Below are 14,778 nucleotides of genomic sequence, written 5' to 3'. Positions count from 1 at the left end.
CAGTCCCTTAGAAACTCCTGTTCTGGAAGAGGGCCTTTAGATTAGAAAATAAAACATAAATTTAAGAAAAAAAAAATGCCTGCACAGGTGGGGAAACATCACATATGTTTTGGTTTGTGGTTTTATTTGATTTATTTTACTCTAACAGGTTTTGAATTGAAATTTCTCTGAAAATATTGGCAGCTTCGGGGGATTTAGGTTGCAATTCCACAACTGACTCAAGTAGACCTGTAGATAGATTGAGACCAAAAGAGGCTCCTGATGTCCCCTGGTTCATGTGTTCCCTTTGTTGCCACCAACGCTTGTGTGGCTGCCCTGTAATCAGATAAGAAAATAGGTCTGGCTGAAGGGAATCTGTTTTTGGGTGGCTGAGAACCGGTTTACATTAATTTTCAGCTGGATTACTGTTGGCCTAATTTGCCATGTGGCTGTGTAGCAGATAGCATTGGCACACAAAAGGGCTTGGAGTGAGATGCCCCTTCTGGTGGCAGCATGGATTTAGGTTGGCTTAAAGCACTCGTGGAACCGCAGCCTTAATGTCACAGTTTGTATGACATCGAGAGCTTGTTCTTCTACATACAACTTCCATTTTGATTTAATGTGATATGACTAAACCAAATCAATTTGAAACAAAATTACAAGAGTTTAATATACTTATCCTTTTGAACACCAAACACTTGTTTATATCTCAAGTTAGAGAGGAGACATCCTGTCAGTTCTATAACGTAGCTTTGGACAGTTGTGCAGAAGAATGTGTCTCCTCCTTTCTGCAGGGCTCGGGGGGCAACTTCTACATAAGGGTTAGTATGTATGTGTCTGAAGAAAAGTGATTGTAATGAGTTTGTTTTATTTTTGTACTCTTTTAAGTACAGTTTCTTTTTCCCCTGTAGAATGAAAGTAAAATACATGAAGCTGAAAAAATACTTGAAAGAAATAGATGAACGACAAAAAGGAGCTCTTCTGCGAAACCGGACCTTTTTAAAGGAATTCGACCAATTTGAAGCTCATATGAAGACTTCAAGTTCAGAGATGATTCGGAAGATGGAAGTAACTTTCTATAAGACCTAATATGTTAGTGTTTGCTGTTATTACAGGGTTGCTAAATTGGTTTTGACTGAGTATTATGCACATCAAGATTTCAGATGCTAGTGAAACCTCATCATATGTTTTGGAGTGCTTAAAGTGGTAATGTTTAGGAATTTGAAATGAACCCAAACTGTGCTAATGTATGATCTAATAGACCCTACTGTAGCTGCAGAGGTAGTAGGCAATGCTTCACAGAACTCTACACTTCGTCTACAGTAAAGTGCCTTGTGCTTCTGAGTCTCTTGGAGGTGAGAGAGAACTGAGATCAAAAAAATGTGGAAATGGACCATGTGTTTGGAGCGTTAGTAGTAAGATAAGCCAGCGGTATCTAGGTTAGGACAAGAAGACAAGTTGAAATAGTTTCATCAAGACTTTGTTATAAAACTGTATTTTAGTAAGGCTTTTATTACTTAAGAATACCTAAATACATTTAATGGAAGTTGTTTCAGGATGTGTTTTTTAAGTTTGCTGGTGTGAACACCCTAAATAGCTATTCTTAGTCATGCCCCTGCTTACTGCTCTGTTGTCATCAGCAGAGGAAGAGTTAGAGTAAATAACGTCTGTTACAACAAATTACTGTGTGTGAGCTACCTGGGCTAAACCTGAGCTAAAATGAGGTCACGCTAAGTTCTGTTACTGAACAGCCAACTAGCAATACAAAACTTGATCAGGATCCATATTTGAGGTTATAAAATAGACGGGATTTTTTATCATACCTCACGACTGAAGTACTTTCAGTTTAATAGGCTACTATAAGAAACAGCCAAGCTCTGAGGATTTTTGAATCGTATGATTAATATGTTGTCTTGCTATTCAGTGAAGAACGACCTGGGGTGTCGCAAAGTGATATAGATTGGTAATGATCTCAGATTTAAAAAAATAAAATTGTGATGTGCTCATGCCACTAATATGTGGAGTCAGATTTCTGAGGAGGTGAAAACTGGACGGGAAATGTGTTTATATCTACTTTCTAAGAGCAGTAGCATTCTTCTGAAATATTTGGTGAGGACTGTTTCTGTCCCTCTGCCACTCCCCTTTTTTAATTTGATGGAAGAAAGGAGGGAAGGAAACAAATTAGTTGAGGTATTTTAAGCTCCTATGCCTAGTGCTGACACTTGGTTTTGTGTGGCTGTCTGGAACTCAGTTGTGATTGTTTTTTATTTCTCTGAAATGCATTTCGAATTAAAACAGGAACAGTGGTTTTGGAGCATACTGTTTTCCTCCCTCTCTTCTCTTCAGGGGCACGCACAGCTTGATCTGAGACAGTAAAACTTAAGACTGTGATCCTTTTAAAAGGAGGTGTCTAAAAAGCCTGGGTCCAGGTTCCAGAAAATGTGAGTGTGCAGCAGCACCCCTGGATGACAGTGGTACAGGAGCGAAAGGAAAATGTGGGGTGGCTAAGGGGCTCTGATACAGCAAGTATCTGTTCTAGGATTCTAAGTATGTGAAAAGAAATATATAAGCTTTTCTGAAAAAACGCTAAGAGGAGCAAAGAATCAGACTGCAACATAAATACAGGGGGAATGGAAGGGGAAAAACTATAAAATGTAGGAGTTTGAAAACAAACAAGTAAACCTTACTTTAAAATTTTTTTTTTGACATTTTTCTCTTGATATGCTCTGGAAACACTGCACTAGGAAGTGCTATTAGAGCTTAGCCCAAAGTAGCGATGTATAAGCAGCAACGTACTTCCTCGCTCCTCTCCCCTCCCATCTGGCTTGGCTTTCACTAGGTGCATCAGAGTAAAGGGCAAGAAACCCTTTGTATGCAGTTCTTACGTTAGAAAAGTTCCTTTCTTTCAATAGATAAATGTATGACCTGAAGTGTGAGCTGTTGTCCTTTCTAAAAATCTATGATGGATTTTCAACTATGGATGTTAATGCAGTGTCTAGTCCTTTTTGAATCCTCATATTGTACTGATTTGACAAAAAGCTTATGTATTATGGCTAAAAAAACTCCCAAACAACACCCCACCCCCCAATTTCATTGTTTTTAAACTAGTTGTCTTTGATTTCACTGAAAATCCTTTTTTTTTATTAAGAACAACAATGACTAGCTGGCCCCACACAACTCTCCCCATGTTAGCTGTAACTTGCAATGAATTAACACTGCTTTCTGTCTTTCATATAAAAGTAAATAGCCCCAATCTTTGCTTTTCTCTGCTCATGTGGAAGATTTTTATGTATGTTATTTGAGATGGGGTGATGAGGCCTGTTTGTGTTGATTAACATTCTCTCTGAAATGCCAGTATGTTCGCACGTACATTTTCTATTTGGGACGTGCTGTCCTTGACTTCAGCGTACAGAGAGGGTGATCTAGGGGGGTGGTTGCTAGCTGGTCTCCCTGCCTTTGGAAGTAAGGAAGAGACAGAGCTATCTCTTACGGTGGCAGTTGATTTCAGCTCTAATAAACCAATGGGCTGGCTAACATCCCATGCTTGCATACCCACGTTAATAAATTCCTTGCACAATTGTAGCCCAGCTAGTGCCTGGTAATTCTTTTAAGCCTGATGGGTTTGGTGACATTCACAGGGCATCTTTTCCTTGCTTCAGCTTAGTAACATATAGTCTAAAGGCTGTCCCTGTGTGTGTGCGTGTAATTCCCTTCTCTTTTTTTTTTTTTAATTTTTATTTAAAGCAGAGCAGGAAGGGTATGTTGTGATGCGAGGTTTACCCTGTTTTTAAGGATTTTTTTTTTTTCCTGAGCAACCCTAATGCACACCGGTTTGACTAGTGGTAGGTTGTTATAACGTAGTGATGTGAGTCACAGTTGTGCCATGGTTGCATCTGCATGCAGTGTTTTCATTCATTGCTTCCATTTTGATGTCTCTATGCCATCCATTTTATTTTTGCCAGGTTAGACTTATTTTTTTTTCTGAGCTGTTGAACAGAGCACAGATTACATATCCTCTCTGCTACAGTTATGAAAAGCCCCCTTGTTGAGGATTGCGTAAGAATTATGGAGCATGTAATCATTTAATCTATCATGGAGGTACACAGAAAGAAATTATTACTATTTTTTCTTTTTTTTTTTTTTGTAGAGAGAGAATGCCCTTTAGGACTGCTTTATCATAACTATGTGCACAGTTTATTATGTGTCTGTAGCTGACAAAACTTCTTTTGTTTCTGAAAGATTCACTTTTTTCCACCTGTGTCTCTGTCTGCAATTTGTTCAGTAATTTTGGGGAGTATAAGTAAATTCACTTAAGCTTGCAGAAAAATCCAGTGGTTACATTTGAGTTTATTTTGAGCATCTTTAATTTTCATGTGGTTAGTTTTTGTTTCTTAAAATTTCATGTTTACAATTCTATGAACAGCTTCTATTACCTGGGAAATAGCAGACTTGCTGAATGCACCATTGGAGTGAAGTGCAGAGCTGGTTAAGTTAATTGTTTTAAAGATTTATTTTCATGCATATTACCTGATGCAGAATAGGTATTGAAGTGCTTTCATTCAGGGCCGATGTAACTTGTTATTGGGGTTTACAATTACTAACAAACAGGATTAATTATAGGTGCTGCGTGTGCCTGGCTTTTAAGCAGTAGTCCTACTATGAATGCATTACATTTGGTCAATTAAACAATGTAGTGGAGGTGAAGATGGTTTATGCAGTTGTTTGTTAGTAATACTACAGCAAGTTGCCTTTCATGCTGGGTTGCTCTTCATAACATCTGCCATATATTTTTCCTTATAATAGCTCAATGAGTTCTAAGATGATGTATGTAAAGCAAAAACAAATTCTAAAGCTCGTTTGATCCCAAAGCGGCAGAGTCATTGTCTGGATACAGCAGAAATAATTTGGCGTTACAAATACTAGTTGGGATGAGATAAATTTGAGTCAACAAGTTATTAGTATTTTGTAGGATTGTAAATTACATGAATAAGTAAATGTGTATTAAAAGCCTGCAGAAGATTGTGTACAGGCCATGTCATTTGTTCAGGGAAGCAGAAAAATTAGGAGAAAATGGGATCTCTGGCTTTTAAAATGTAGTCCGAGTGAAAAATGCTGCTAGGACATTACATTTAAAAGTGCACAATTTGCAAAGTATTTGTTGGTTTGTGGTGGGGGTTTTTTGGCCTTCAATTTTACGTAATGGATTTGTTCACATTTAGGCATGGTATGGAACAGAAATTAAAAGTGTGTTATCCCTTCAAGAGGGTAACTTGTCAGCAGAAGGTGACAAGGAAGAAGAATACAACAAGCAGGTAATGCAGAAGTGGGGGGGAAATGTGTTTTATTACATTGATGTGCCTTCCTCTGAGCTGCTGCATGAGGAGGCAGGCATTGCTAAGCAGTCTTTGCGTGGGGATTTTTGTTGTGGCATTTGTAGTGTGAAATATTGTTTAGTGCCTGAGTGAAGTAGAATAATCTGGGTAAAAAGTGCAATTATTTCAACCAAAGAACTGGAATTAAAAAGGAGGGAGAACTCTAACTGTCTGTATTCATCCTCATGTTGGTTTTTATATGCTGAATAGCGTGAGAACGGTCTTGACTGAGGAGGAAATATTCTTAATGAATGATATTTTTAAAAAATGCAGCAGTCGATTCATACGGTGTATTTATAATTTTGTGCATTTTGACCTTTTCTCAGAAGAAGCAAAAAGAGATTGCATATCTAAGTAACAGACAAAAAGACTGACAAGGAATACTTAAATATATTCTGCTATATATCTGCAGTAATGCAGGCTTCTAATCCCTCCTCCTATCTCCATATAAATGATACAGTTCAAGACCATAGCTGTTTTCTTCACTAAAAGCAGTAAAGCTCTTTTAGATGAAATGTCTAAAAACATCTTGTAATAACTTGGAGCATGCTGGCAAGAGTAGTCACTTGTGACTATGTGTGAAACCCCCTCAGCTAGTCGATATTCTAATAAGCAAAAATGGTAGCATCACTCCATTATTCAGAAAAGCCAACAGCATGCTTGTCCCTTAGGCTACAGCATTCATTAAGAAAAGCTTACTGGGCTGAAAGCTGGAAACAGATGATAACGGGATATGATTTTCATATTTAATGCATTCCTTGGAAGAGTATGTGTGCTGCAGATTGATAGAAGAATCAACTGCTACTTTACTAAAAGACTTTCTAGTTTGCCCTATAGCTACCGATGGAATCATTCAGCCAAGAAATTAACTTTTTCTCCTTTTACCTGCTTTATATATCTGCTAAGCAGGCTGCCTGGCTGCCAGTAAATGTTATTATGCAGTTAAATGTTTGGTATTTAAGACTCTTATCAGAAAAGAAACAGAGGCCACACTATTTTGTTTTTATAGTAGGAGGAAGGTTTTCGGTTTTCTTTCTTCAGTGCATTAGCAGTCGTTAATCTGAGTTTATAGGAAGTTTTCCCCATAGATTAAAAAGTTAAAAACCTTGAATTTAGAGCGTTCTTTAAACTGTAATGTATAAAGCAATGAACCCGAGCAACCTTGACCTATATAAGCAGGCCTCCAGCAGTTTGTGAATTATGTTTTTAATTCAGACGTACGTGAAAAGGTGAGTTTATTTTTGAATGCTAGATTCTTCAATTAAAAGCTGTCAGCGTAGGAAACAGATTTCTAACCTATGGAAAAGTTTACATACATACTAGAACATCAAAGGCTTATGGTGTGGCTTAGATTTTTTTAAAAGCTATTAGCAGGTTTCGAACAGGACAAGAACTTGGTATGTACCCAAATATGTCACTTTATGTTGAATTACAGTTAGTAGCTTGATTGTGGACTCTTTCCTCCCCTGTCCCCTTCTTTCTCCTTCTCATCTCCCTCCATAAATACAAAGGTAACTTCAACTAAATTGTGCATCCTTTTGCCCTGTCTATGTGATGTGTCTCAGATCTTACTCTGTAAGTGCATTATTTTTTTTGACTGATTGTGCCTGTTTCCCACCACCTTCCCCTCACTTAAAACCTGCTTGTTCTTATGTCCAAAATACAAGAGTTTGTTCTTGGTGATGTGGCACTGAGTTAGTCGTAGCAAACATGTGCGGTTAGCAGGTGGTATATGCAGGATGCAAATCATCACAGCTTGGAAACAGTTTTATTTGCCAGCACTGGTATTGTAATGGTTTCCTTCAGGCTAGTTAGGATGCCAGTGACTGTGTGGTAACCTTTTCAGGGATGAAGGACAAATACTGAAGCAGTCTTCTAGAGATGGTCAGTATCCCAATGCCTCTAAAACACCAATGTGAATACCTGCTACTTCTCTGAGACGTGGGATATGCATCTCCTTGGGCTCAGTTTTTATGGGAGTCCTTAAGCTCAGAAGTCATATACCCAAACAGTGTTTGTCTAGAAAACCATGATTCTCCATGGAAAGAACCTGACCGCTAGTCTTTTGAAGCCCAGTGTAATGGCAATCCAGTGTTACGAGTTGGAGGAGAGGTTCCATACTGAAGAGATCCTTCTCAGCTGACATCGCTGTATAACCTGGGCTTCTGACACCTTTGTGCTATGCAGTCTGGCTTCTTGAACTTTGAAGCACTTTCTTGAAGTCTCTTGAAGATTTCGGACTTGTGCATCTTGGCACTGCCATGTCTGTAGGACGCAGGGCATAGGGCACCTCCAAGGAACACCCGTGGGTGGGAGAGCATCCTTCTCTGAGAAAGGGGGTGTCACTAGGTGAGAGCGACGCTGGCACTTGGAAGAGATGAGCCTCTGGCTTGACTTCACCTCCCTAGCTTTCCTGTGGTGATCTACTGCTGGGGGAGATTGGGCCCTTTTGTAAGTCCTAATGGAAGGCATTTTTTTTTCTTAGCTTTGTTCTCTTCAAAACACTTTAATGATAGTAAAAAAAGATTGTATTTGTTTCTGGAGGAAGAAGTGTGGAGCCTGCACTCCACAACCAGAAAGAGGATTGTTAAGTGTGTTTTGTGGAGAGACTTCATTTAACTCCCAGCTGGAGCAACGTGAAGTTCAGTAATTGCATTGACTGTTTTAGGTAAGTCATCTACACGTTTTTACTGTTTTGGTAGTAAAAACAGTACCTAGACCAATGTTATCTGTCCTGCTTTTGCTTTGAGAATGCAAAGGTGGTGAAGAGATTATTTTTTTTCCGTAATCAAAGAGGAGCTTGTTAGAGATGTGCGTCTGCTGTGACTCTGCCAAGCACTTGTACCTGTTTGAGTTGCACTTGTTCTGGAACACTACATCCAGGAGCTGCTAAATCCATAAAGTACTTGCTAGATGCATTTTAAAGCAGCAAATCCAAGACCCAAAAAGTAATTAGGAGGAACCCGAGAGCAGTGGTGATGGAATAAGCTGTGAACTTAATCTGAGTAGCAAACCTTTACTCCTTCTTAAAATAACTTCATGGCTTTTTGTTCTGCTTCTTGTTACGTGGAACTTGAGCTTTTTTTAATGAAACTTGGTCACAGACTAGACAAGATGCCTTTGTTTCCTTTAAGCTGGGCTTGGCAGCTGACTTTGTATGGTAGGAAGAGGTCAGGCAATGAAAGAGAGGAGAGAGGTGTGGAGGTGACTGGAAATTGTCTTGCTGTGATTCGGGGCTGAAAAGTAAGCCCTGCTTAGCATGAACAATGGTATTACGATAGCTAACTTTGGCTTTGCATAAACTGGCGGTGACCTTTTAGTAGTAGTAGTGGCAGTAGCCCCTCCTTCTAAATTGTTCTGATTGAGTAGATTTACAAAGAGAAAAAGGCAAGTATTAAAACACTGGGATTTAGAAGCAGAGTGGTTATACAGTTGGAACTATTTTTATGCAAGTTCAGCAGTTCTTGGAGGGAGGCGCTGTGTAACATGTTTCTGCTCCGTGCCCAAAGTTGCTTTGTGGAAAATGCGATTTCATGTACGTGGTGTTAGCGGAGTAGACACTCTTCCTCTTCAGCATGATTTAACAGACAGGAAAAAGCAGAAAGAAGACGATGAGTAAAATGAATTTTGCTTCATTCTTACTTGCTTTGTTGACATGCTGTGAGCAAAGGTGGATATATAGACAAGTAAGCGATGTCAGATATATGTTTCAAACTCTGAGGACCCTTTCTCATCCTGTTGCCTTTTAGAGAAGACCATGAGAAGAGTAGGAGGAAGGAGGTTGCTCAGAGCAGCTCCTGCAGGTGGCTCCAGAAAGGCCAGGTGTGCCATGGACACTGCAATGGCATCCTAATGATCATGTCTTGGCTTTGGGGTTCTGCAGTACCTAAACCACAGGCTACCTGCGGCTATACAGTCATGCACAAATACAGCACAAGGGTTTAAAGGTGTTTTCAGTGACTTGGGTGGGTAGATCTAAATGTCGTGCTTTGGCCCAGGGTCTTAGAAGCCTTTGCAGGAATCTTAATTTTAAAAGTTTGCCTGCTTGTAAAAACCGGTTACCGTTTAGATTGAGTTTTGATTTAGAGTCCTTCATGTATTTCAGTCCCTGTTAGCCAGATTGGGGGTTCGGTGTGCTTTTGCCACTAGTTGTTTTGGTCCACAGAGCTTCATTTGAGGTCCAGGCCCTTGTTTTCACGCTAGAATGCAAGAAAGGCATGCCAAGTGTTTGTGTAATAATAATACTATACAAAATACTTGAATTCTGTGACAATTTTCTCTCCAGAAACCAACATGTGATTCTCTAGAAGCTCCATTTGCAACATGATGCCTGTTTGTTTCTTTAGGCTATTTCCCATTTGTATTTTTCAGATGCTGTGTGTTGGAAGACGGGCAGGAATTAGCACCAAGACAGCCATGCCAAGAGGACTGTATCATCCAGCAACAGTCTTTATGGGTTGCCACACATCAGCTGTCTCAGCTGCTGCAGGTTTGGGCATGTGGCAGAAGCCCTCCCAGCCCACAGAGAGCTGCTTGGTGCCCGACTGGCCTTCGTGCTCTCCATCATTTGAAGGACTTGGTCCAGAGAGCAGAAGCGTTGATTTAGAGTGTGATGCATTAGTGGAGGGAGCAGAGACACGTGGAGACCTTGCCACCAGTGAGGAAGGCTCCGAGCAGCTCATCTCCTCAGCATCTGATCCCAAACCTGAGGAGGAATGGCTGCAGGGAAGCATCCCAGGTATGGCAGGGCACATGCCTGTCTGCCTCTGCCCGGCGCTGGGGCAAATGCATCCCAACCAGAGTGATGCACATGGCTGCTGGTTTCCCCTATATGTATTGCAGTCTGGCTGAAGCACAGCAGCACTCTCTCTTTTTCTTTTTTTTTCTTTTTTTCCTTTTTTTCTTTTGACTCTGCTTCCTCACAGATCGCTTATCTGGGCATGCTGGGGGTTAAGCCTGTCCAGATTCACTATTAGAAAGTGAAGATTTCTGCACTGCTGTGCTTGTGGTTGTTCTGAAGTAGTCTGAGTCTCTTTTTAAGAGGTTTAATGTGAACCTACTTCACTGGAAGAGTACACCTCTTCTGTTTCGTGTTGATCCCTGGAAGTGTTCAAGGCCAGGCTGGATGGGGCTTTGAGCAGCCTGGTCTAGTGGGAGGTGTCCCTGCCCAGGGCAGAGGGGTTGGAATTGGATGATCTTTAAGGTCCCTTCCAACTCTAATGATTCAGTGGTTTCCTTCTCCCTCAGATGCTTGTGAACAATAACTTATTTATTTCCAAAACTGGGATTTGGCCATGTAGACTGAGGATCAGTATGTCCCTGTACGTGGTTGGATTAACTCCTCGATGGTGGTTCTCTGTCTTGTTCTGAACTTTCCTGAGAAAGGAACTGCAGATCTCCCAGACAAGATGCTCTTGCTCTGGGATCAGATGTGCTGCCCTCAAAGGCTGCATTCCACCTTCTTATTCCTTTTCTTCCTTCTTTCCCTGTGCGCCCGCCCCCACCATCTTGGCAAAATGTCTTCTCTGCTGTTTTACTGGCTTGGTTGGTTACTTTGAAGTAAGCTAATGGACTTGTTTTTGAAGTCACAGTAAAAGATTTGTCGCTAAGTAACAGTTTATTCCTTTTTTTACGACCTTGCAGAAATACTCTCCCATGCTTTGCCAGTTAACATAGCAATTTTCAACTTAAACTAGTTTTCCAAGCACCATAACAATTGCTAAAATGGAGCTATTTGTAATGGAAACTGGTGGCAACCCTGCTCTCCTGTAATGATTGTGGCTTTCTTTATAGAGGAAAGCTGGCATCTCCATCAGATGCTCTTCTGTGCCACTTCTTGGGGCTTTTCTGACATTCTCTTTCTTGAGGTTGTTTGGGGTTTTTTTGCATTCCTTTTTCTTTCTCTAAGGAATTTATTTGCCTCTCATTTTCTTTCATCTGATGCATTTGCCACTTCTCTATTTTAATGAAAACCTGTCCTTTCTGGCACTGGGAGGAGACCAGTCCAGTGTGGCTTAAGTTAACCCCAGGCTCTGCCTGTGGCGCTGCAAAGCGCTGGTTCTTCCCCACAGGGAAGGCTGAGATGGCCAGCATCGTGTCTGGGAAAGAAATACCCATTTAATTTCTGGAATGCAGTATCTCTACCTTCAGAGAAACTGTACAGTTGGGTTCAAAATCAAAACGAGCTTTTTGTCAAATGGCACGGTAATCACCTCAGACTGCCCAGGGCTTTTTATGTCTGTCTGTCTGCCAAACGCGTGTTGCAAAGTGAACAGGCTGATGTGGTCCAGGTTTGAATGTGTGGAGGGGACTGGCTTGTTCCAGCTCTCCTAAGCTTGACCTTCCACACTGCAAATAATGAGAACTGATGAAGATGCTTGGCTGTCCCATACCAGGAGCGAGCACACACTGGGCTCTGCTGCTGGCTTGGTGCAGAGTGGTGCTCGCCAGCCTCTGGCACCACAAAATACAGGAAGGAACAAATCCCATTTCCCACAGGTTAAAGAAGCAAGAAAATGGCCCTTTTCTCCTCCCTGCAAATTGGAGAGCAAAACTTTGTTCCTCTCCATCCTCATTTCCCAGCAAGCGCAGTAGTGACATTTCTGTTGCACATAACTTGCTTCACAAATTTGGGAGCAAGGCTGAGAGCCTATCCTGGCATCAGCTACTGTTTGGCATAAACCTTAGGTGATTTGGTTCCAGTGAAACTCCGTGACCAAGACAAACAGAAATGCTGGGTGCTGTAGCGTTAGCAGGTGTACAAATGCTGGTTAATTTAAACCCATGGTGAATTTTATGAAGAACTGGGAATTTCTGTAGCAATACTAATTTGTTACAGCACTAGCTGGTCCATTAACTTTTGGCATTCTATAAAAAGATAAGTAGCGTGTATCTGTCGTCTTAGAAGCATGATTCAGCCCTGTACTCTCCTCTTTTAGAGAAGGCAATTAATGCGTAGAGTTTAAAAGCCTCCAGGCACATGTTTCTTCTGCAAGGTTTAAAAAATATGTACAATAGTAGCCTCTTCAGGTGCACTTTTTTCCCCTAAGAAAAGCTTTTTCTAGCTTTTCTGTGTCATCATTCCTCCAGAGACGGTTTAGTGAAGTAGCCCTGGCCTTCATGCCGGTGATGGTTTTTGAGGAGTGCCAGGTTTGTTTCCCACCTGCCGAGAGCTGCAGACCCAAAAGGCGTTGAGTGTGGAGGCTGGAGCCTCCCCAGACTCCCCCTTGCGAGAGGAGTGCAGAAGGACACGGGGCCATGGGCAGGGAAACCCAAAGTGAAGGGAGAAGCAGAGGGATTCTCGCACACACATGATAACTGAAAGAGGTGAACAGACAGCATAGGTAATCTTAGTTTAATTCTCTATGCTATGGTGTACTCCTTGGTCCTGCTAATGTTTTGGGAATAATTTATTTTTTTTTTTTTTTTACAGGACCAAAGCCTCGCCTGGGTAACTGGTGGACTTTTAAGGAGGCAAACCGGGAGAGCAGCGTTGAGCTCCCCGTCCCCATGAGCGCTGAGGAGGTGATGCTGAGCGCTCCCAGCGTGCCACAGGGGACGGCCTTGCCAGGGGCCAGTGGGGAGCAGGGTAGTGATGCCAGTACTGCAGAGGGCTCCCTGCTGCAATCACCAGACCCTCCTGCAGTGCAGAAGGAGCCCTCAGTCAGCTCAGCACCAGACGGGTATGTCCTTATGTATCTTCTCTCTGCTGGTACTTATTCGTTAGCTTATGCCCTGGAGGCTCTTTTCACAGCCTGGCTGATACTGGCACTAAAGCTTCCATACAGGTGGGCAAAATTCTTACTTATTTTGTATTTCGCTACCTCTGTGCTAGTGGTTAAATGACTTCAGGTATCTCATTCACGTCAGACTTGGAGGAGGTAAGTATGTTTGTTGTTAAAATGTAATAGACATTCTTTAAATATAAGCAAATCTTATTTCAACAAATTTATTTAATAGTACCTATAAATTACTGAACAGCATATTTTGTGTACATTAAAATTTCCAGTTGGATGAATTTCTTGAGCATTTTGTGTGGAAATAGCAGAGAGAATGAAGGAAGCACAACACAGAGATGCACATCTTGTCCTCTGCTGCTGTGTGAAAGTGGTGGGGTTTTATTGCCAACAACAACTGCAATACCAGTGTATCACCTGAAATACCAATCACACTGGATTTTCAGCCTTGCGATGCCCTTGTAAGACAGGGAAGCACATCCCCATCCTGATGGGGCAATACCCACAATGAGATGGTCCAAGGGGTTTGCCTGCGTCAGATGGGAGGGCTGGCTTTGCTCCCTCCCTGTGCTCGAACAGCCTTATGCCAACTGCCGTTATCCTTTCCTGGGTCCCCGCCTTATTGCACGGCATTGCTGCAGCAGCATCCCTCCCATCTTTATCTCCTGTCTATTAGTTCTTCTGAAAGTCCATTTGCTGCCGCTTCCCTCTGCAGTACTTCATGTCCATGTCCCCTTTCCTTCCTACCGCTGCCTTACCTCACAATTTTGTGCCCTACGACTGCTGCCTTTCTCCTGCCTGCTCTCCCTTAGCAGCACGCTTCTGTTTCCTTGTTCTCTGCATCCTCCAACGCCCTTTTCCCTCCTTACCAGTGTTTTCCTGCCCCCAGTCACAACAGAAATATTGAAGAAAGCCTTTTCTGCAGGCATGTGCTGTGTTTCAGCAGGTGTTGTTCCCCTTGGGTCTCCCTACCTTGTGCATCCAACTCCCTACTGTTCACATGCAAAATGCTCCTAGCTGGAGTGGTTAGCTAGATACAGGGTGGTTAGGTGGTGGCTGTATGTTGGGGGGAGACCACATACAAAAGAAAACCAGTGTTTTTTACCTCTGGAGAATGAGGAGTACTCTTTTGCCGGCTGCTGGTGTTTTTTTTTTTTTTTCCTTTTTGGTTGTTTACAGCTTTTTAATGTGCTTAATGCATCTATTCTTCCAACATGCGTGGTCATGTTGTCTTACCTACTGATTTCAATATTAGTTTGTATTTTAATAGATGACAGTTGAGCGGAAACTAGCGGCCATCAATATACACTTCTGTAACTTTATCATTTTACATTTGCATCAGACTGTTGCTTGCTATGGAAACATCATCTAATTTACATCTAAATAGCTTTTACCCAGTTTTTCTTTTGTATAACACCTGTTAATCATAACACTTCGTAGGGAAGTTGCATAGAGTGCCTGCCTTTGCTAGAGAAGTCATAGCTGAGTGATGGTAATTTAACCTTTTGTTCTCCCCCTGTCAACGCTAGTGATGCCTCATTGTTCATAAGCTGATGAAAATACTGTGCAACGCTCTTGAAGCCCAACTAAATTATACAAAAGGTTTCACTGCTCGCATTATCTCTGGAGCACGACTGAAACCAGAACGTGGTGGTTTTCTCTTGGATTATGCCGAGCTGAATACCTCCGTT

General features: G+C 41.7%; 1 protein-coding gene across 4 annotated transcripts in view; it reads left to right on the top strand.

Annotated features, from left to right (window-relative positions):
- The window catches only part of KIZ (kizuna centrosomal protein), a 50,418-nt gene that overhangs the window by 6,251 nt on the left and 29,389 nt on the right, over positions 1–14,778 (top strand). For all 4 annotated transcript variants that reach the window (XM_063327947.1, XM_063327948.1, XM_063327946.1 and 1 more), the window contains exons 3-6: positions 891–1,047; positions 5,199–5,291; positions 9,723–10,089; positions 12,784–13,033. In XM_063327947.1, the coding sequence (XP_063184017.1) occupies positions 891–1,047; positions 5,199–5,291; positions 9,723–10,089; positions 12,784–13,033 (867 nt within the window). The remainder of the gene's footprint in view (positions 1–890; positions 1,048–5,198; positions 5,292–9,722; positions 10,090–12,783; positions 13,034–14,778) is intronic.

Source organism: Chroicocephalus ridibundus, chromosome 3, assembly GCF_963924245.1.
Source record: "Chroicocephalus ridibundus chromosome 3, bChrRid1.1, whole genome shotgun sequence".
NCBI lineage: Eukaryota > Metazoa > Chordata > Aves > Charadriiformes > Laridae > Chroicocephalus > Chroicocephalus ridibundus.
The sequence above is the reverse complement of the archived record's forward strand: the minus strand, read 5'-3'. Positions and strand labels throughout refer to the sequence as shown.